This window comes from Capra hircus, chromosome 16 (genome assembly GCF_001704415.2).
Source record: "Capra hircus breed San Clemente chromosome 16, ASM170441v1, whole genome shotgun sequence".
NCBI classification, from domain to species: Eukaryota; Metazoa; Chordata; class Mammalia; order Artiodactyla; family Bovidae; genus Capra; species Capra hircus.
Genome location: NC_030823.1, coordinates 47,811,254 through 47,832,040, shown reverse-complemented (window position 1 = coordinate 47,832,040; position 20,787 = coordinate 47,811,254). Strand labels below are relative to the sequence as shown.

General features: G+C 52.6%; 1 protein-coding gene and 1 long non-coding RNA gene across 2 annotated transcripts in view; one reads left to right on the top strand and one right to left on the bottom strand.

Annotated features, from left to right (window-relative positions):
- Positions 1 to 20,787, bottom strand: part of CEP104 (centrosomal protein 104) — a 40,463-nt gene that overhangs the window by 2,858 nt on the left and 16,818 nt on the right. Inside the window, exons 7-21 of the mRNA XM_018060459.1 lie at positions 18,333 to 18,501; positions 17,723 to 17,878; positions 16,721 to 16,948; positions 15,417 to 15,614; positions 14,591 to 14,758; positions 13,797 to 13,970; positions 12,042 to 12,218; positions 10,267 to 10,473; positions 9,718 to 9,825; positions 5,654 to 5,690; positions 5,375 to 5,441; positions 4,238 to 4,346; positions 2,763 to 2,901; positions 2,538 to 2,605; positions 359 to 449 (exon numbers count right to left, since the gene is read on the bottom strand). Of these exons, the coding sequence (XP_017915948.1) occupies positions 359 to 449; positions 2,538 to 2,605; positions 2,763 to 2,901; positions 4,238 to 4,346; positions 5,375 to 5,441; positions 5,654 to 5,690; positions 9,718 to 9,825; positions 10,267 to 10,473; positions 12,042 to 12,218; positions 13,797 to 13,970; positions 14,591 to 14,758; positions 15,417 to 15,614; positions 16,721 to 16,948; positions 17,723 to 17,878; positions 18,333 to 18,501 (2,096 nt within the window). The remainder of the gene's footprint in view (positions 1 to 358; positions 450 to 2,537; positions 2,606 to 2,762; positions 2,902 to 4,237; positions 4,347 to 5,374; positions 5,442 to 5,653; positions 5,691 to 9,717; positions 9,826 to 10,266; positions 10,474 to 12,041; positions 12,219 to 13,796; positions 13,971 to 14,590; positions 14,759 to 15,416; positions 15,615 to 16,720; positions 16,949 to 17,722; positions 17,879 to 18,332; positions 18,502 to 20,787) is intronic.
- Positions 11,287 to 13,789, top strand: LOC108637780. Its single transcript, XR_001919297.1, has 3 exons — positions 11,287 to 11,647; positions 11,864 to 13,078; positions 13,249 to 13,789. It is a non-coding gene; the product is annotated as an uncharacterized LOC108637780 (long non-coding RNA).

Here is a 20,787-nt window from a genome sequence, read left to right as displayed (position 1 = left end):
TCCGGTATCCAGTACTCTTTCAGGTCAAGAATAACTTTCTAATGAAAAATACAAACTTTTCTATAAGGCATTCTAAATCTGACATAAAGTAACCAAATCTGATTTAGGAATCAGGTTGTGGTGCCATCTGTGGTCTGCTACTGCAGATCCTGTTTCTGGACACTGGTATGGGTGGTCTGGAGGGACACCAAGACTTGAGTGTGCCTGTGAACACCCGCTATCAACTCCCTGAGCACCATCACGGAGTCTGGGGGAAGCAGGGTCACACGGAGGGCCTTCAGCCAGAGCCAGCGCTGCAACATGATGACTCTGCCTGCCAGGGACCCAGGGACGGGGCCCAGACTGCATGGACACTTACCCGGTGGCAGCACGGGCGTCTTGTGAAGCACATGCGTCCGGCGCAGGTTCATGGTGCAGCCGGCGGGGCCCATGAGGTGAGCCTTCCACGCCTGAAATGAGAGGCATGCACTATGGCAACCAGGCCACCAGAGGGGCCACCAAGATGACCAAACCAGAGGCAGTTACTATGCATGGCAGTCTCAGGAGGTTCCTGAGCTCTGTGTGTGTCCTGCCCTGAGCCCCTGAGCACAGTGATCCCAGAGCACCCGTGGCTTGTGAGCTTCTGAGATACTGGCCCGCACGTCACATGCCTCGCAACCCTTGCACAGCTGAGCACCACGTGCTGAGGCTGCTGTCACACACATGTGATGATGCGGTGGGGGGAAGGGGCTGAGGGAGGCCCTGCCAGCAACCTCGGTCCTACAACCAGTAAGAAAAGGGTGCTGCCAGTGCAGGCAATGGGCCAGGAAGTGTCTCCTCCTCCACTCGGGCCCACAGATGACAGTGTGGCCTGGCCGACACTGGAAGTGCAGCTCTTTGAGATCTCGAGCAGAGGACCCAGCCAGGCCGTGCCTGGACTTCTGACCCGCAGAAACCGTGACAGAATAAGGGGTGTTCAAGCTTCTTGGAGGGTGGAGACTGGTGAAGAAAATATAGATGAAACAGAGGGGAAAGGAGCATAGCCTGCTGCTGCCTCACCACGTGGCCTGAGGCACCACGTGGCCTGAGGCAGGTGCCATCCCCTCCAGGCCAGAGCTGGAGTGGTGGTGCGGGCAAGAGGGGCGGAGGTCACTGCAGATGCCAGCACTGCTCAGAGCAGCGGGCCGGCTGGTCTCCACAAGGAGGGGGCTGGTCACGTACGACAGTGGCAGCGCAAGGTGATGACAACTAAGCACAGAGCCACCCAACCTTTCAAGCTGAGCAGGGACAGAGAAAAGCGCATATTTGGGAGCTGCCTACATTTAAGGAAAAAATTAAGCTAAGCCATTAAAAAATGCTTGTTCTGTAAGAGGAGGGATAGGGAGCAGGAGCAGGGGCAGGCCGGCAGCTTCTGCTTGGTCTTCTCTGAACTGGCCTCGTTTTACACATTTCAGAACCATCTAAGTGCCTTATATAACTGCAGAACTTGATTTTGAAAACTGCCAGGACCTGAACATAAACTGAAACAATGAGGCTGAATTGTTACCAGCCGGTCGCACAGCAAGTGGAGCGGCTCCAGGGCCCTGAAGCAGACGCCGGAGCCCACACCTTCAAGGGGACCAGAGGGACGAGAGGAGCTGGGACCGCCAGCAGCATCGCCCCGCCCGCAATGACCAGGGGCTCTGGGGCCAAGAAAGGCCCACTATGCGACGGTCTGATGGGCATCTCTGGGGGCTTTGGGAGCTAATTCTTGGGAGGATGGAAAGAGACTCTGTCCTAAGACCCATTGGGTTAAAGCAACCCTGCAGCTTAGACTCTGAAGCAGCAATGTCAGTGTGAACTTTACACGGATTTATCTCAACATTTTCCCAGCTCTGTCTGTAGAGAGGCCCAGAACGGTACTGGCCCACAACCACAGAGCACCTGAGGGGGTCACGGAAGGTAATTTCCAGTGAAGGGAACCGGGAAGGGAAGGCTTGGTTGGAGCCAGGAGGCTCTGCGTCCCCAGGGCCTACTCACAGTGCCAGGCGCTCATCTGCAGAGGCCCCGCTGGCCAGAGGCTGGCTCATCCACAAACCATGAAGCACTGTGATGCCCACACAGCTGAGCATCTCCCACAGCCTAAAGCCATGGGTTCACAATGATGCTAAGATCCAGACAAACACACAAGCTACTGCCAGAAGATGCTGGGCACACAGCTAGTTATTCTGAAAACTAGCTCACAATGGAAAGGGAAGGACTAAGCCTTCACGTACCTCCCACACACAGCCAGGCCCACGGCCAGGAGAGCAGAGCCGCCTCCCTGAGAGCTCACAGATGTTCTGGGGTGGGGGGCGCGACATAGAAACCTGGAGACAGCGCTCCAGAACCACCTCTTCCGGACACCCTGTCCCTGCGCTGGCCCAGCACTATAGCAGCCTCGATACCTACCGACCCTCGAGATGCCTGGTCGCCATCCTCACTTCAGCCCCTCCCCCAGTCCCAATCCCACACCAGCCCTTCCCCTACATCAGCCCCCACCCCATGTCAGCTCCCTCCCCCTCCCCATCACCCCTCACCTCTTCTCCGGGGCTGAAGTTCTCATGGCACAGAGGACACCGGTTTGCCAACTTCTCTGATTTGGCGGCTGAATGGATTTGAACGAGACAAGGACTTCTGGTTACTCCTGCGGGCCGTGGATGCAGCACCAGGGGCACTGGCAGATGCGGGGCCTGACCCCCAGCCCTGCGGCTGGGCCCCCGGGGATGGCCCAGTTTGGGGTCTCAAGGTCTGAGGGCACTCACGGTTACAGTCTCTGGTTTTGACGTGTCTGGGCAGCTCCTCCTTTGAAACAGCCTCGCTGCAGCGGTAACATCTCCCAAAGCCGTCCTTCTGGTCACACTCGGTCAGCAGGTGCTCCGTCAGGCTGGAAATCTCCACCACCTGCAGAGAGAGGACCCGCCACGTGGCTAAGCGCAAGGTGGTGCTGTCCGGGCCCTGGCAAGAGCGCTGCTTCCTGGGCCAGACGCCTGCCTGTCACCTCCGTGGTCATTTAGGATACTTTGCTGAAGACCCCTTACCTGCTCCTGTGCTTGTCATGTGATGCCAGGAGCATCTAGAGGCCATGGCTGGGGCAGGGAGGGGACGTGAGGGTTCACCCCACAACCCTAACCCTAACCTGAACCTGAAGAGCTCAGGGGCTCTACGTGAGGCCTGGGGTTCCATCCTGGCTCCTGGCTGTTTCTAAGAATATGCTGGAAACACAGGAAGAGACCCTCTCGCCACTGGGACACCTTTGCCAGGAGCAGCTGGTATGCACCAGAGAGCTTCACCCCAAAGACTGGCATACTGCTCAGGAGAGAGGAGCTATCAGAGTGGGATCTGTCTTCTGCGCTTTTCTCTGCAGGCCAGAAAACCCTGAAGACAGATGGGGAGGGGTTCTCTCCTGCTTCTCCTCTGTCTGAGCAGGGCAGGCTCCATCACAGGAGATGAACGATGGGGGTGGGGGAAGCCTGTCTGAACAGGACGTGAAAAGTGTTAGCCCTGAAAGGGACCAACAGGGAGGACAATATTAAAACAAAAAGCTCCCGCACGTCAACAAAAATGCTGGACACAGTGGGCACCGCGCATCCAAGTGTGTCAGGGATGACTACACACCAGTGATGATGAGACAGCCAACTCAAAAGCCAGGTGAGACACCAGAAGTGCTTTGCAAAGAGGGGAACAGCAGGCCAACAGGGGACGTGGCTCCCCCTAAGTTTCATCAGGAAAGTGAGATGGGGCACATGGCGGGTGGCACAGCTCTGCAGGGAGGGCCCACTCTGTGACCCCATGAGGTGTGCACCCAGAAAGGTGCATCCACACGCACAGAAGATGTACACAAGAGAGGCTGCAGCAACGCTCTTCCTCACAGTCTCAACCCCACCACACGCAGGAGAAAGGATGCATAAACTGTATATTCAGACAATGGAATGCCGTAAACAAACCCCAAACACAGCATAGGATTCCACTTCTATAAAACTCAACAAGTAAGAAGCAGGAATGAGGACAATGAGGAGTGAAGGGTGGGGTCCGTGGGGTATGTGTCCTGGTGGTGATTACACTGAGATATCTACTTTGTGCTAATTCAGGAGCTGTAACATCTATGGCTTGAATACACTTATACATGTGTTACACTTTAAAAAGTAAGAAAAATCAATTCCAACTAAACAGAGTGATTTACATTCAATGATTTCCCCCACAGCTTTCCTCTGAAAACACTAAGGCCTCTGTGCCTGACCTGTCTGCAGTGTTCGCATCTCGTCAGCATGAGGCAGTGCTTCCAGTAATGGAGGTCCAGGCCTTCTTCTGTGAAGGACTCGCTCCTCTCCCCACAAAAAATACATAAACTGAAACAAGACAGAAAGATCAGAAGTGAGACCCAGGTTTAGGCTGGCCATCCCCACTCCGCCAGCTCGCAGGAGCTTCGTGACCTCCAGACCGCAGCCAGCAGCCACGGCCACCGTCCCAAGTAGGCTGCAGCTGGACCTGGAGGCAGGGCCACACCTCACCAGAGGGTCCTCAGGGAGGGCTGGATGGCTCCCTATTACAGATGTAAAAGAAGTCTTCACCATGTGGGCGTCTGAGATAAACGAGCTTAGGATCCCTCTGAATTCTGTCAGTGTCATCAAGTAGAAAGGGTATTTTAAGTCACAAAAAGAGTAGCCTGTGTGTGTCCGTCTGTGTGTGCGTGTCTGCGTGCATGCTCCGTAGTGTCTGACTCTGCGGCCCCATGACTGTAGCCTGCCAGGCTCCTCTGTCCACGGGATTCTCCAGGCAAGAATACTAGAGTGGCTTGCCATTTCCTATTCCAGGGGATCTTCCTCACCTCGGGGTTGAACCTGTGTCTCCTGCATTGCAGGCAAGTTCTTCACCACTGCGCCACCCGGGAAGCCCTGAGCAGACCAAGACCTTTCCCTTAAACTCCTTGTAGATTTGTCTCGGCCACTGCACAGGAGAAGGCAGTTTGCTCCTGTAAAATTAGCCTGACTATATTCAACACCCTGTGATAAACCATAACAGAACAGAATTTGAAAAGCAATGTATACGCATATATAACTGAGTTACTGTGCTATACAACAGAAATTCACACATCGTAAATCAACAGTATAAAACATCAAAAATTTTTTTGAGTTTGTGACAGGCCTTTTGACAAACAGGCTGCTTGCTTCTGTCGGGGAAGAGAGGGAAGGTTATCCTGACTCAGAGCTGATGCTGCCTGGTTTGGAGGCCTTTTCTGAGCTCCTGAAGTCACTGAAAAGAGCAAATTAGTTCACGGAACCCTAATGAGCTGGGGAGAATATTATCTGTCTTACAGTGTTTTCATGGTTGGTCCCTCTAATCACCCTACAGTGGGTTTAGAGGTGGCTCTACTCACTTGTCTAAATAGTGGTTATCTGGAATTTCTGGAGCGTTTGGTCGGGCCACTTTCCTTTCTTGAGTGTCTAAAGAAATTAGAAAGCGATTTAAGTAACTTTTTGTAGAAAACTACTTTCAAAGTTTTAGTAACCAGCTGGATATGAAATACAGTTTAGCAGTACAAGTTAGTAACAGGCAATGTTTTACACTTGGCTCTGCAGCATCTGGGATGAAGATATTCGTTGAATATACAGAGGTGGTTTCAATGCAGAGTTTTCATGATGTACATTCTACGTACCCTGGTTCTTGGCCTTCGTAGCTTCACTCTCTTTTTCCTAAAACACAAAGACAGAAGGCTCAGGTCAGGTGGCTGCAGTGCCTATGAGAGTCTATCCAGGATCCAGCGTGATCCTCAAAGTGTGACCTCAGGGTTTGAGGCAGAATTTCCATCCGCAAACAACACAGTTGTCCACGAGTCGCCCACACTTGACCTTACACCATCTCCTTTGTCCTGCTCCCCCATGGCCCCTCCCTCGGGGCTCCTGCCCTGTCTCCATGGAAACCAGTCTTTGTCAAGGCCACTTAATTCTCCTCTGGGTCACCTGCTCCCCAATGGTGTCCCCCGTGGGACATTCTGTGGGCTCCAGGTGGCACGTGGCTCCCCAGCCCGCTCCTATAGGCCCTTCTTAGTTGGGCTCCCAGGGTGGCCCGCGCTCCTCTGGGGCTCAGTCCACCCGCGCTGTCTGTCTGTACAGATCCTGAGGGTGCCTTTGTCCAGTTCCAGGCTGGACGCCCACCTCTGTGCTCATGACCTGGATGTCTGTCCTGTCAGCTGGCCTCTCTGCTGCTCAGAACGTACTCAGGTCTCTGATGTCACATGAACGTGACTTACCCAGCCCCCCGCCCTGTGCTCCACTCCCCCGCCCTCCTGTGCTCCCCCCATGCCCGTGCCCTCGCAGCCTCTGGCATGGAGCCCAGCGCAGTCAGGAAACTTGGACACGTCACGCCTCCCTCCGCTCCCCATGTGGCCTGGTCACAGCCCATCAGCCAGCCCGCAGGCTCTGCTTTCACACACCTGGATGCCTGCCCTTGTCACCACCTCAAGTACATGGGCCAGAGGGACCCATCACGCCCTAGTAAGGGATTCACTTCTGCTCAAAAGCCCTGGTGGCTTCCGTGTCAGCCTCCAGGAGCTCCTCCCACTCCAGGCTTTCCTCTCGCACTGGCCAGTCTGCTCGACCTAAGCTGCTAGACCCGCCGGCCTGGGCTGCTGGCTGCCCTGGCACAGGGGAAGGGTGTCTCACAGTGCTTGCAGCTTCACTGGAGAACAGGGATGAGCCTGTCCCTTACCCATGGCCTTAAGTGCATGGTATAGACACTGTCTACTGTGATAGTAAAAATCACGGTTTACATGACAGTAAGGAACTTCTCTCAAACTTCATTTCTGAACACAAAAACCACACAGAAACACTATTTGGGGCTAGGGACAGACTTAATAGATTGACACTGAACTTCCAAATGGGGTTCACATGATTTATACATATATCTAGAGAAGGTAAACTTATAGATGGGTTCTAGGTAATGATGGGTTAGTACATTTTGCAGGGAAACAAATTATGCCAAAAGTGAAATTTTAGTTACAAATTTTACCTTCATCTATGCTTTGAACAGATTAGAAAACTGATTAGTGATTTACATCGTTTCCTAAAACTCATGAGCAGTCAGGCGATTTAAAAATATTCTGCCATTCTCAGAAGTTTTGGAGACAGCGGGTGGTGGCGGTGGTTACACATGAGGTGAATGTGCTTAAAGGCACAGAACTGTAACCTTAAAAATGGTGAAAATGGTATATATATATATTTATATATATTTTACAATAATAAAAACTAAAAAAAATTCTTATTCTCCTGTGAGATGCCATTAGCAGTCATCTCAGGACAAGGACAGGGGCCCATGCGGTGTGGTCTTAGGGCATCTCTGGAGCCCAGGAAGGGTGTGTGCATTGCAAATGCTCAGCAAACACTGAAGGAAACAGAGGAGCCAGTGAGGGTGCTCCGGGGAGGCGGGGGATGGGCACCTTGTGCTGTGACCACAGACACCACAGGGACACAGCCTGTGACCTCAGCAAGCCCCCACAGGCACTGTGACAGGGGCCACGGTGGCCAGACCCTGTGCTTTTATAAGATGGAAGGGGCGGAGCTCGGCCACCTCCAGCTCCTGACCTCTCAAAAGTTTTGTGAGCACTTGGCTCTCTGCGTGGTTTCTTCATCTGTATCAACATCATGCTGGGAAAAGCAGCAGCAGCTTGGCCTGCTCCAGGAGGCCTCAGGGGCCGCTGACTGTCCAGGAAGGTCCCTCGTGGGCATGGGCCTCCTCCTTGTTCCCGCCAGGCGGGTGTGTTCCTGCTCTTCTCATGGATTATGACGCGCTAGCGTCACTGCCACCCTGTCACAGGCACGTTGACACGTATTCTGCCATGCTTCCTTTCCTTTTCACCATTCTTCAGTTCAGTTCAGTTCAGTCGCTCAGTCGTGTCCGACTCTTTGCGACCCCATGAATTGCAGCACGCCAGGCCTCCCTGTTCATCACCATCTCCCGGGGTTCACCCAGACTCACATCCATCGAGTTCGTGATGCCATCCAGCCATCTCATTCTCTGTCGTCCCCTTCTCCTCCTGCCCTCAATCCCTCCCAGCATCAGAGTCTTTTCCAATGAGTCAACTCTTCGCATGAGGTGGCCAAAGTACTGGAGTTTCAGCTTTAGCATCATTCCTTCCAAAGAAATCCCACAGTTGATCTCCTTCAGAATGGATTGGTTGGATCTCCTTGCAGCCCAAGGGACTCTCAAGAGTCTTCTCTAACACCACAGTTCAAAAGCATCAATTATTTGGTGCTCAGCCTTCTTCACAGTCCAACTCTCACATCCATACATGACCACAGGAAAACCATAGCCTTGACTAGATGGACCTTAGTCGGCAAAGTAATGTCTCTGCTTTTGAATATACTATCTAGGTTGGTCATAACTTTTCTTCCAAGGAGTAAGCGTCTTTTAATTTCATGGCTGCAATCACCATCTGCAGTGATTTTGGAGCCCCCAAAAATAACACTGACACTCTTTCCACTGTTTCCCCATCTATTTCCCATGAAGTGATGGGACCAGATGCCATGATCTTCGTTTTCTGAATGTGGAGCTTTAAGCCAACTTTTTCACTCTCCTCTTTCACTTTCATCAAGAGGCTTTTTAGCTCCTCTTCACTTTCTGCCATAAGGGTGTCATCTGCATATCTGAGGTTATTGATATTTCTCCCAGCAATCTTGATTACAGCTTGTGTTTCTTCCAGTCCAGCATTTCTCATGATGTACTCTGCATAGAAGTTAAATAAGCAGGGTGACAATATCCAGCCTTGATGTACTCCTTTTCCTATTTGGAACCAGTCTGTTGTTCCATGTCCAGTTCTAACTGTTGCTTCCTGAACCTGCATACAGATTTCTCAAGAGGCAGGTTAGGTGGTCTGGTATTCCCATCTCTTTCAGAATTTTCCACAGTTTATTGTGATCCACACAGTCAAAGGCTTTAGCATAGTCAATAAAGCAGAAATAGATGTTTTTCTGGAACTCTCTTGCTTTTTCCACCATTCTTAGCCACTTATTATTCTTTTTTACAAAGCGGTGGTCAGAGCACTTCCCAGGAGACCCGCTGTGGTCACAACTGGGGAGTCCTCGGCTGTGTAGCCAGCTTAGATGCCCACGCCCTTGCCCTCTTACTGTCACCTGAAGGACGTAACCCTGAAAGCCAGGGTGATGACACACGTGTGTATGTGCTGCCGAAGTGAGTGCACGAGGACACGCGTGTAAATCACAGAGGCAGGCCCTTCAGAAGGGACACGTTTCTATGGGACCAAATGCCGTCTGATCCCCTGTGCATGGGGACTAGGGCTTCCTGATGGGAACATCTGCCTGAAACCTTCTGTTTTCCGCATAAGGAAGACAGACCTTCGAGTCAAGCTTATTTTCCTCCTTAGCCTCTGAAGGAGGTGAGGACCTGTGGGTGGAGGACCTGTCCCCACCCGCCCCCCTACCCCCACCCCCACCAAGCTCCTGCATGCCCAAGTGTCCTGTCTGCTCTGAACACATCCAGGCCAGCAGTGTGCTTCATCCCCGATGGGAACGAAGAGCAGATGATTCAGCAGGGGTCCTTTTATTTCCCCCTGAACTCACTGAAGAAACAACAAAGGATAAAGGTGTCTGTTTACAGAATCCCACGGAAAGCAGACCAAGCTCGCTGCTCATCCAAGTAAGGAAATAACTGCTCGCAGGATTTCGACCAAGAGCACGAGGCTGGGAGACAGAGACCCCTGCCGACCTGGACTCCGGCCTGCATCTCCTTCAGGGCCGCCAGCTGCCCTTGCAAAGCTTTGATTTCTTCTTTCTTTCGTTTTTCCGCTTCTTCAGCAGCAGCTCTTTTCTGTGCCTGGTAATGGAAAGATTTTCCATTAGAAGTGATTTTTAGGGTAGCCTTTGGAACTGAGTGATAAGCTATTTAGCACATATATTATGTGTCTTATACATTACAATGCTTACTAAGACATTCGAATAATATACCTATGATTAAGAGAAAGATCCACCAGGTTCAGCTAATAAATGTTTACTGGTTTTTTTTTAATTAAATATAAAATGCCTTACTTTATACTGGAGCCTAGTTGGTGGACATGTGCTAAATGTCTCCTATGGATAAACCTGAGGATGTCCTCACATGAGGCCACCATCACCCCTGTTCACAGACACAGTGGAGGAACCAGGACCAGTGTCTCCCCTGTCCATGCAGCTCCTTGAAACATGCGTCAGTTTACTCTGGCACCAGATTACTTCTTAAACATGGGGTCAAATCATAACTTTGGGAAAATTAACTCACCCTCATCTCGGCATCTGTGGGTCTGCCGTCTATTTTGGCAAACCCCTCAAAGATCATCTTGTAGAGGACGTTCCTGCGGGTGGCGCTGTCGTCGGGCGGGAGGTACTCTAGGACTAGAGCCCGGTGCTGCGCGTACAGATCCAGGATCATCCCTATGGCTGCCTCCCGCACCTCTCGCACCCTGTGCTCCAGGGCCTGCACTGAAAACTGAGAAGAGGGCCAGGACGCGCTCTTGTGACTCAAGTTGGAAAACAGCCATGTTTAGTTTTTCTGGCGTAGAAGAAACATAGTGTTAAGTCGCTCAGTCACGTCCAACTCTGCGACCCTATGGACTGTAGCCCACCAGGTTCCTCTGTGCATGGGATTCTCCAGGCAAGAATAGTGGAGTAGCCATGTAGCCATTTCCTTCTCCAGGGGATTTTCCCAACCCAGGGATTGGACCCAGGTCTCCCACAGTGCAGACATATTCTTTACCGTCTGAGCCACCAAGAAAGCCCCAACATAGAGGCAATATAAAAACACTATAAAAATAGAGAAGACATTACCCACAGAATCTCAGCTACTAAGATGCAGGGTTTCCCTCACTTATTTTATACTGGAACTTGTGTATACAATTATTGTCTTACTCTTTCCTACTTTAGGTAATAAATGGCAGTTTTAAAGTTATATCCTCCTATAAACTAAGTATTACAAGGTGTGTCTGTTTCAGCTCTTTCTAAGAAACAGAATGCTAGGACCACTGCACAAGACCCCTTGGAACTCTTTCCAGCTCCCTGCTCCTTCCACCTGCCCCCTCCCGAGGCATCAGTCCCTGAAGCTGGAGGACATGAACCCTCAGACATTCTCATCAGCTGCACAGCCTATGTGCCGTGTGTGTGTACACAGGCTTTTGTTTGACATCATAAATGGGCTTCCCAGGTGGCTCAGTGGTAAAGAATCTGTCTGCCAAAGCACGACACAAGAGATGTGGGTTTGATCTCTGGGTTGGGAAGATCCTTTGGAGGAGGAAATGGTAGCTCACTCCTATATTCCTACCTGGAGAGTCCCCATGGGCAGAGGAGCCCAGTAGGCTATAGGCCACGGGGTCGCAGAGAGCAGGACATGACTGAGCACACGCGTACATAAGTGGCTCACTGTGCTTATCATTCTGACACTTTATTTCTTATTTAATGTTTCTTTTCCAGGATCTGTGTGTGACCTTGAAAGGATCGGATACATCCATCCTAAGTGCTTTAGGATCACATGAACCTATTACAACATACCAACGTTCCCATACATAATGGCCTTTCAGGCATCTGTCTCTCACTGGCTGGGCTTCCTCACTTCCTGTCTCCAAAAGCACAGCCAGGTTTTACCCCGAACCTTGTCATCCTCAATCCCTGTAAGAACCTTGAGATGTTCTGACTGCAAGGAACCCACCACCCCCTACCTGGGATGGTGACCTCCCACCTCCCCAGCCCACTCATCTGTGCTCCCTCCTGTCTGTCACCTCCCACGAGGTCTTCCTGCCCTGGGTGGGGGGGTCCATCACTGAGTCACCCTGGCATTTCTGCCCACTCTTAAATCTGGGGTCCCCTTCCTGTTCTGTGTTCACCAGGCGAAGCAGAAGGTGCTGCAAGCTCCAGCGCCCACATGTGTCAGAGGAAGCAGGGACCTTCTGAAACCATGCCTCCCCACCCCATCCCCCACTGACCTGCAGCTAGCACTCCCCAGGCACCCACGTGCTCCAGCCACCAGCTCGGGCCTGGCTGTGGCAGCCACCCCAGGGCGCTCACCCGCATCACACTGTCCACGGTGAAGCCCGCACCCTCTGTGCCCAGGTCCCGCAGCAGTCGCGCCAGCAGTGCCATCTGGCTCATGGCCAGGTGAGTTGAGGAGTTGGCTTTCAGCGGCTGGACCAGGTAAGATGGGATGACCTGGAGAGACTTCACTTCCTTAAACAAGGCTATCTCCTAGAGAGACCAACAGCACCTGCTAAATTTTACTGGAAAATGCGAGTGGTAACTTATTGCTAGCCGCAAAGTAAACACTGAGGGAAAAAAATGGGAAATAAAAAATGACAGTGACAAATGACAGTAAAGTCATTCGTCCGTAAGCTCCTATTTCTTTTTAAGATATGATAACAATTAAGAACAAAAGCCTGAATCATCAGAAATAAGAATCATGATCACTTAGAGATGAATTAAAGCTTTACAGAAAGTGTGATTAAAACCTTAGTTTCCCTTCTTAGGATCTCACAACCTTAAGAAAAAGATTTTCTGATTTCTAAAATTCTAAAAGAAATTAAGTCTTGCTGTAAGAACCTCCATTTCAGTATTTTTAAATTTTAACCAAGCGTGTAACAGGCACATACCCAGATGAACTGATCCCTGATGGGTTGAGATGAAAGAGGGTAAGTGCCTCCACACGCTCTACTGTCTCCACACAAGTCTTTCTATAATTAAGATATTCATCACTTAACTAGCCAGATGCAAGGAAAGAAAAAGTGATAAAATATTAAAGGAAAAGACTCAAGAAATGATAAAATATTGATGAAACATGAGCTGTGACAGAAGTCTGTTTTTTGCAGGTCTGTGGCCACACCACCCAAACACCTTCTCATTCTGGCAGCACCGTGGCTCTGCCTCTGGGCCCACGAGTGGCTGGAAACCAATGGGAAGGAGGAGGAGGGAGGGGAGCCCCCGAGAGCAGCAGGGGGCTGCTGGGACACATAGATGCCGCGCACACAGGGACCCACATGGGCCGTCGGAAGCTGGTGCAGTATGGGAACGCCTGCACGCAGAGGACGCTCAGCATCACTGCTGTCCCAGAGGTGAACGGGGCTTGAAAACAATTAGGGGCACGTTCAGTGTATCCTTTGAAAGAGTTCCCCCAAAAATACCACTCACTCATTTTCCCTGAACGTTTTAGTTAGTTAAATAAAACAAGATCAGTGGTTCTTCCTGGTGGAGAAACTATGGAAGTTTTGGCTTCCTTCCCTAGAAAGCCAGCCTGCTCATGGCACTGGGTTCACGTTTGGAGGAGGTCACAGACACCCTGCACCTTAACCTGAGGTCTCCTGGCCCAGATGGATTCCTGACAAGAGGGCAAAGCACTCTCCTGTGCTGCCTGGCTCAGCGTGGGCCCCAGACTCCCAGCTGCTCACGTCTGCCTCGGCTCCCCCAGTGCCCAGGCGAGAGGAGGCGTGTTGGTGGAAAGAATAAAAACACTTCATCAAGACTGTGACCTGTTTATTATTTTTTAAACTCCATTTTTCTATCCTGGTCTGGCTCTCCATATATTTTATTTATCAAAAAATTAAAAGCCTATGTTAAAGAAGAGAAACAAAGAAAAACTGTACACTGTAGCCAAGTTTAAGGCAGCATTTCTCTGGGTCAGAGGAGAAGGAAGTTATGACGATGAATCACGCGGCATAACCTATGACTGGCTTGAACAGATGGGACCTTGTAAGGTACTATACTAAGAAAGCCAAGTATCTCCGGTTATGTGTTTATTATCGATGGCTTCAAACATCCCGGGGAAATCTGTACCTGAATAAAATTAGAAGCCATAACCCGGAGGCGAGCAGAAGAGTCTCCAGTTCTCGTGAGCAAGACAGGAATCGTCCTCTCCACACAATGAGCCGTCTCAAGCCTGCCCAGTTTGTGTTTAGGAATATACTGTGTAATTATCATTTTCAACAGTTTCAAAGATGCCTGAAAGACCTAAGAAAATAGTGATAAACCTGGATAAGCCACTCTTAACTCAATTCCACCAAAAAGAAACATGAAATTTACTTTCAGTAATCAACAGGAACGTTACGCTGAAAACTACACACTGTCTGAAGGACTGAAAACGGCCAACTGCTGTGCACACAGTTCCCTGTACACGGAGGGCATGGGCTCATCTCCATGTGTTATAAGGTCTCCAACAACTCCCCGTGAGACCAAGGGTCTGACGTTTCTGCTGAACTGCGTAAGGTATTGTGTGAATGCAGACAACGGTGTAACTGGGGATGTTCATTCTTACGGCCCTTTCAGAGTTAGGAAAATTCACCGGTAACTCCAAGCTCCTCAGGTGTCAGGAAGATCACACAAGTGAACGTAGCGTGAACAGTACGGTGGCCAGGTCTCTGCGTACACAGGGCCAGAAGGCACGGCCCGTGGGAACAGAGCCCAGGCTCCCTGGCGACCGGGTTTCTTACTCAAGGTCTTCCTCCCTAGTGACCTCGTGCTTGGTGATGACAGTGAGGGACCAGGCTGCTTCCCAGGCTACCCTGACCTCCAGGGGACGGCCCGGCAGCTCTCGGCAGACATGGGGGGCCCTGCGGGGTGGTGGGACTCACTGGGGTCACGATGTCGCGGATGGCTCTCCTGACGAGGAAGACGGCAGCCCTCAGCATGCTCTTCAGGTCCTCTTTCGGGGTTCCCACGGGCGTGTCCGCCAGCTGCTTATGCAGGGTGAGGAGCGCATCCTCCCGGTGCGACCATGTCTTGGAGTAGGCTCCGGCCACCTGGGAGGGCAGAGGGCGGCCTTCAGGGTGGGCGGTTGGCCCTGTCCCCACCCCAGCACCCCTGGCTTTGGTTTGTTTCAACAAGACACAGCTTTTCTAAACACAGAACATCCACGCTCTGGGTACATGGGTTTAGAGAAATACTGCTCCTAGCATGGGAAGTTTTAAGTCTATGTCCATTAAAACATGGACAGTATTAAAAGCTCCAGCAAGAGAACTTTTCAAGGTCAGCGGTGCTCTGCTATTTTCTTTGCTCTGCTGTCCTCGACCCTGGAGCCAGGAGTGCTCCAGGCGGAAGCTGGGGCCGGAACATGTAAGCCCAAGGAAAGGCCCTGGCTGGGATGTCTGTGGTGGTCCAGCGGTTAAGAGTCCACCTCCCAGTGCAGAGGATGCAGGTTCAATCCCTGGCTGGGGAGCTAGGGTCCTCCACGCTGCAGTGCATGGGCAAATAATTAAAGCAGAAAAATAAATAGAAAGAAAGGCCAGGCTCAAAGGGACGCCATCAGGAGACCTGAAGTCCTAGCTGATGCTCGTGCTGTCCCACATGATGGCTGATCATCAGGACATTCCCACTGGACGGTGAGGACAAGGGTGGGACTGGCAGGGGACCAGGAGCCCTGCGGAGCCGCCCACCCCTCCCGCGTTGGCCTTCCCTTACCAGGGCCTCTCCTAGCACGTCCACAGCAGAGCTGGCTTCCCGCAAGGCCTTCTCTGTCAGGGGCTCTGGCTCTCCTGCGGCGTCCGCCCTGCGAGCCTCGTCGCCGAGCACGTCTCTCCTCTCTGCCTCGGAGACCGCTGCCCCGAGCAGCTTGCGGGTCACGGGGAGAGGCCGTTCATCGTAGGGCAGGGACTCGGGCTGTGGGAGGACAGGGCGGCTAGAGGGCTCAGCGTGGGGTCCCCCCTCGCCTGCTGATCCCCGTCTACACCCATAGGCTGCCTGGTTGGGACATGTCTGGTCTGAACGACGGTATTTTGCTGAAGTATCAGTCTCGTCAGGTTAGAATAATTTATGAATTGGGTGTAACTGAAAAAATCAGACAGGAGTTTCTATTCCCTTCTGAGCTTGTTACAGACCTACTCAACAAGCCATCTAGATTCTGCCACAATTACTGCTTACCACTAGAGATTTCACCTGCCAGCAGACCACTAGAGTAAAAGTTATTATATTCTTCTTCTGGAAAGACCTCTGGTATTTTTTCAGTTCATTAGTTTACTTCTAACTATCAAGCCTCCTCTGAATGCATCCATTGTCCAGCAGCCCTGCACTAACACAGGTGACGGAAGCCCTGGGTCCTGTCCAGAGCCTGCAAACCTACGGCCCTCAGCAGAGGCCTCCTGTGGCCTGTCCTCAGTGACCCACATGAGCAATGAAGTTGCCAGGCGATAAGGCCGGTCTAACCAGGGTAAACCTGGGGCCTAGGGACGGGCTCAGAGTGGGACTGATGCCACCCACCCTCCCAACCTCCCTGATGGCATGATGTACAGACTGGAAGCTGAGGCCCCCGGGACAGGTCCAGCCCACTGAGACGGCATCCAGAACCAAGAGAGCGGACCCGCAAGATAGGAGTCAAACCCACCCTGAAACCCATGTGGACTCTTAGACTCCCAGTTATAAATGCCAGTAACCCACTGGGAACAGGCTTTCTGCCACCTGCCACACAGGCAGCTCTAACAGGGATGGCCTTGTACCCGACTTGTCCTGAGGCTCTGCTGAGGTCCCGTCAGGGCGGGAACCTCACTCATTCCCAGAAACACCCTCTCCCACACTGCAGCACGTCTTTGCAAAGAGAGCCAGCAGAGGCTCAGAGGAGGCAGAGTCTCAGTCATGGGCAGTGTTCTTGGATGCAGGGTGGGGAAGGGGCCTCCCCCGCTCTTGTTCCCCAATACACTCGTTCCCCAGGAAAACCCCCACAAGACACAGGGCCTCTATGCCTGCCCACGGCGGGAACCTGAGTTACCTACGTGGGTCTTGGGAGGGGGGTCAGTGGCGGGAGGTGGCTGGTCCACTGTGGGACGCTGAGAAGACATGTCCAGGCAGTGTGATGAAGGCTTCTCCTGAAGGAAAGGGTCCGCAAGCCGGTTTTCTGTCACCCTTTCCTCTGGCTGTGGCAGGGAGCGCATGGGCGGCTGGTGGTGGGGGCTGCTGGGACAGGCCAGGGGCTGCAGGGGCAGGTCGAGAGGCCTTCTCATCTGGGGGAAAATGGGCCATTCAGCTCCCAGGGTCCCCGCCACACAGACCCCGCCTCGTTCCCCAGGGGAGCACTGGCTGGGGAAGACACAGGTGGAAGCTGCATTAACGAGGCCCACGTCATGGCCCCTGACTGCCTGAAGTTACCATGTGGACCACTCTAGGGACACTAACAAAGCAGGTGGCTGCCCAGAGTGGGCGCTGCAGCGTGGAGGCTGCAGGTGGGCAGGAGCACCTGGGCTGGACCCACATGGCCGGCGCTGGTCCCTGTGTGTCTGCAGAGCAGACTACTTCATGTCACTCTAACGAGTGCAGCGGACTCAGCTGTGGTCATGTGCTGGACTGGCGGAAAGTGCTTTGGGCAGACGACCACATCTCAGGTTCCTTGTTCTCACTGCCATGGATACAATGGGGAAACAGTCCCAGGGAGGCTGAGGAATGAGTCTGAGACCACAGAGTGGGGCGGGTGGAGTGGGGCCAGGAGCCAGCAGGGACAGCCAGAGCCTGCACTCTGTGCTGTCTACTGGCCTGGAACATGGGTCTGGACACAGGACCCTCCCCTACTGGCCCAAGTTGTCGGGGGCCCCTCTCTCTGTGCTCCCCAGGACCACAAGGGTGGGGCTGCCACCGGGAGACACAGCCCTCTGCTGGGAGGCTTCCCTGTTGACCGGCCCCCATGTCCACCGTTGCAGTCCTCCTGCACGCCCACCCGTGTGGATCCGGAGGATAGCTCTCCCGGCCCCCCGACTTCAGGTCCTGCTGCGGGCCCCACCCACCAGCTCGGCATCCACCAGCTCGTGCAGCTGCAGCTGCTCATACACGCGGCTGCGGAAGCGCTCCATCTGCTGCTTCTTCTCCTTGGCCAGGTCGTAGTCTTCCTTCTCCACGGCACAGCGCTTCTCCACCTCATACCTGCCCAGGCGCTCCCCCACCTGGAGCATACAGCGTCAGCTCTCGTTTCATAGACTTACGCCCAGTGCAGAGACCGTTTCAAAGTTAACGCTTTGAGGACGGTGTGGGCAACCAGCCTCATGTCTGGGAGATGGGGGAATGACACCGGGAGTGGAGGGAACTGGCCACAGTCGCCTGCAATGCTCAGGCTGCCTCAGAGCCTGCAACGGGTCGCCTGCTTGGGTCGCCTGCAATGCTGGGGCAAGCTCACAGCAGTTTAAGCATCTCAACTTCCTGCTGCCTCAGATGGCATGTGGCCCTGAGGAGGGCTCTGCAGGACTATGTGCTCGTGGTCTCTCTCCTCTGCTTACACCCCTGAAGCCACGCTAACCCTGTGGCCTTCTGAGGCCTGGCCCCTTCTCTGGGCAGGTGCCAGGGTAATCAGACAAAAAGCCTATCACGGGCGGCAGAGGAGCTGTTTCCCAGAGGCAGTACCTTCTGCAAGTCAGCGATGGCTTGTTTCAGCTTCTTGGCGTAGTCATAGCGCTCCTTCTGCACGGCCTCGCGCTTCCGTTCATCTAACCGGCGGATGATCTGTGCCACTTCTGGGTCCTGGTACATGTCAAAGGCTAAGTCGTCTAGTGGAGAGATGTAATCAGACTTCCTACAGCAAATAATAGAGTATTTTAGAGCCAGTTTTAATCTACGTGATACTGCGGGGGAGGTGCTCCCCCCACACTCAGGGCTAAAGATGGGAGAAGACAGCCCCCGCCCCTATGGCATTTCCTGCCAACAAATCTCATTCACTCACTCATTCATCCATTACCCGCTCGTTCATTCTCACTCACTCGCTCACATTCACTCATGCACTTACTCACTCATTCATCCATCACCCGCTCATTCATTCTCATTCACTCGCTCGTTCACATTCACTCATGCACTTACTCAATCATCCACCACGCGCCCATTCACTCTCATTCACTCGCTCGTTCTCATTCACTCATGCACTCACTTATCCACCACACGCTCGTTCACTCTCACTCACTCGCTTACATTCACTCATGCACTTACTCACTCATTCATCCATCACCCGCTCATTCATCCTCATTCACTCGCTCGTTCACATTCACTCATGCACTCATTCATCCACCACACGCTCATTCACTCTCACTCACTCGTTCACATTCACTCATGCACTTACTCACTCATTCATCACGCGCTCGTTCATCCTCATTCATTCACTCGTTCACTCTCGTTCACATCCACTCGTGCACTTACCCACTCATTCATCCACCACCCGCTCGTTCATTCATCCACCACCTGCTCATTCATTCTCATTCACTCTCTCACTCATCCATCACCCTCTCGTTCATCCTCATTCACTCACTCGTTCTCATCCACTCATGCACTCACTCACTCATCCATCCAGCACCCGCTCGTTCACTCTCATCCACTCACTCTCTCACTCACTCATTCACTCAACTCCTTCCCCACTCATTCACTCTCACTCATGCACTCATTCATATTCACTCATTCACATTCACTCTCACTCACTCATTCAACAGGTTATCTCAAATGCAGACTGTGCCCAGCACTGCGCCCAATGCACGAGAGTCCGCTCCTGAGTCATTTGGAGCCTTGGGAAACCAACATCAGAGCCGGCCACGACTAGGCCCTGGCCCTGCAGAGGCTGATTCGGGGGCACTCAGGCCGAGTCCAGGCTTCCATTTCATGCCACAGTAACAGTGACAAGCGTTAAAGATGCTACCACTGGGCTTGTACTTCAAAGTGTCCAACTATACAACACCATCCGGTTCTGCAGATCAGAAAGGTCCTTCCTGGAATAAATGACCCAAACGTGATCTGAGTGACCTGTTTCTCATGAACTCTTACCTCCATTCCTTCCTCCTCGTTCTATGACAGGACAGCAGCTCCTGGGCCTGATGTCTAGAACCATGACACCGATCTGACTCCTCAACACAAGAGTTAGGGACATGGTTCAGAACCTCCCCATCTGAGCCATGAGACGCAGACAGACACTTCCTGTTAACTTTGACTCGGGGTTCCTTATACACTGGGAAGCTGATTAAAGATGTTATCTGTTATAAGTTTAGCTGATTAATAAATTCAAGCAGGACAGGGGACCATGTCCCCTTTCAAAATCATCCTGCTTCCGCATGCCTTGACTCAGGTACTGGTGGGCACAGCAGCAGGCATGGTGGCCGTGGCATCTCTGTTAACCTCAGTGATGACTGACCAGCAGCATGTCTCCATGTCCCCAAGGTCACGGTGACTATTTTTACCTAAATACACACCGTATTCTCAAATCTAACTTGCTCTGCCCTGAAGTTCCAGAGGTGAAACCAACACTCCATTCAACTATAGAACCCTACAAAGGATGAGATGACGTTGGAACACCCAGCGTCAGCAGTGCCCACTACCCACAATACCCTAGCGGTACCTGTGGACTCAGCCTGAGGTGCTGCCCGTGACCTGTCAAGACCTCACTGCACCTTCAGGAAAACCCTGGGTGGGGGCACAGCAGGACAGGAAGCCGAGGTCTGCTGTCCCCTGTGGCTAACTTGAAGAACTGATTTAAACAGAAGTCACCATTCCCCAGAGGGCTTTTATCAGAGATACTGAGCCGTCAGTGAGCTTGGTCATCTCTGCTCACGAGGGCAGAGCCGAAGGTGGTGCCACCATGATGCGAAGGAAGCAGCACCTGCTGTCAGTGCCCGCCTCCCCCACGTGCTCCTCATGCCCACCTGACAAGGGGAGGCGTCCGCGTGGCTTGTGTAGGTGGGATGGCTCACTCTGCACTGTGCCTTCTTACACACTAAACTGTAAGCGTGGCCTCCACTCCAAGGCACCATGCACACCACCACCTGAGGCGACCCTGGTCCCTGTCTCGCTCGGGCTGCAGGGACCATGGAGCCTAGGCCTGTAGGGG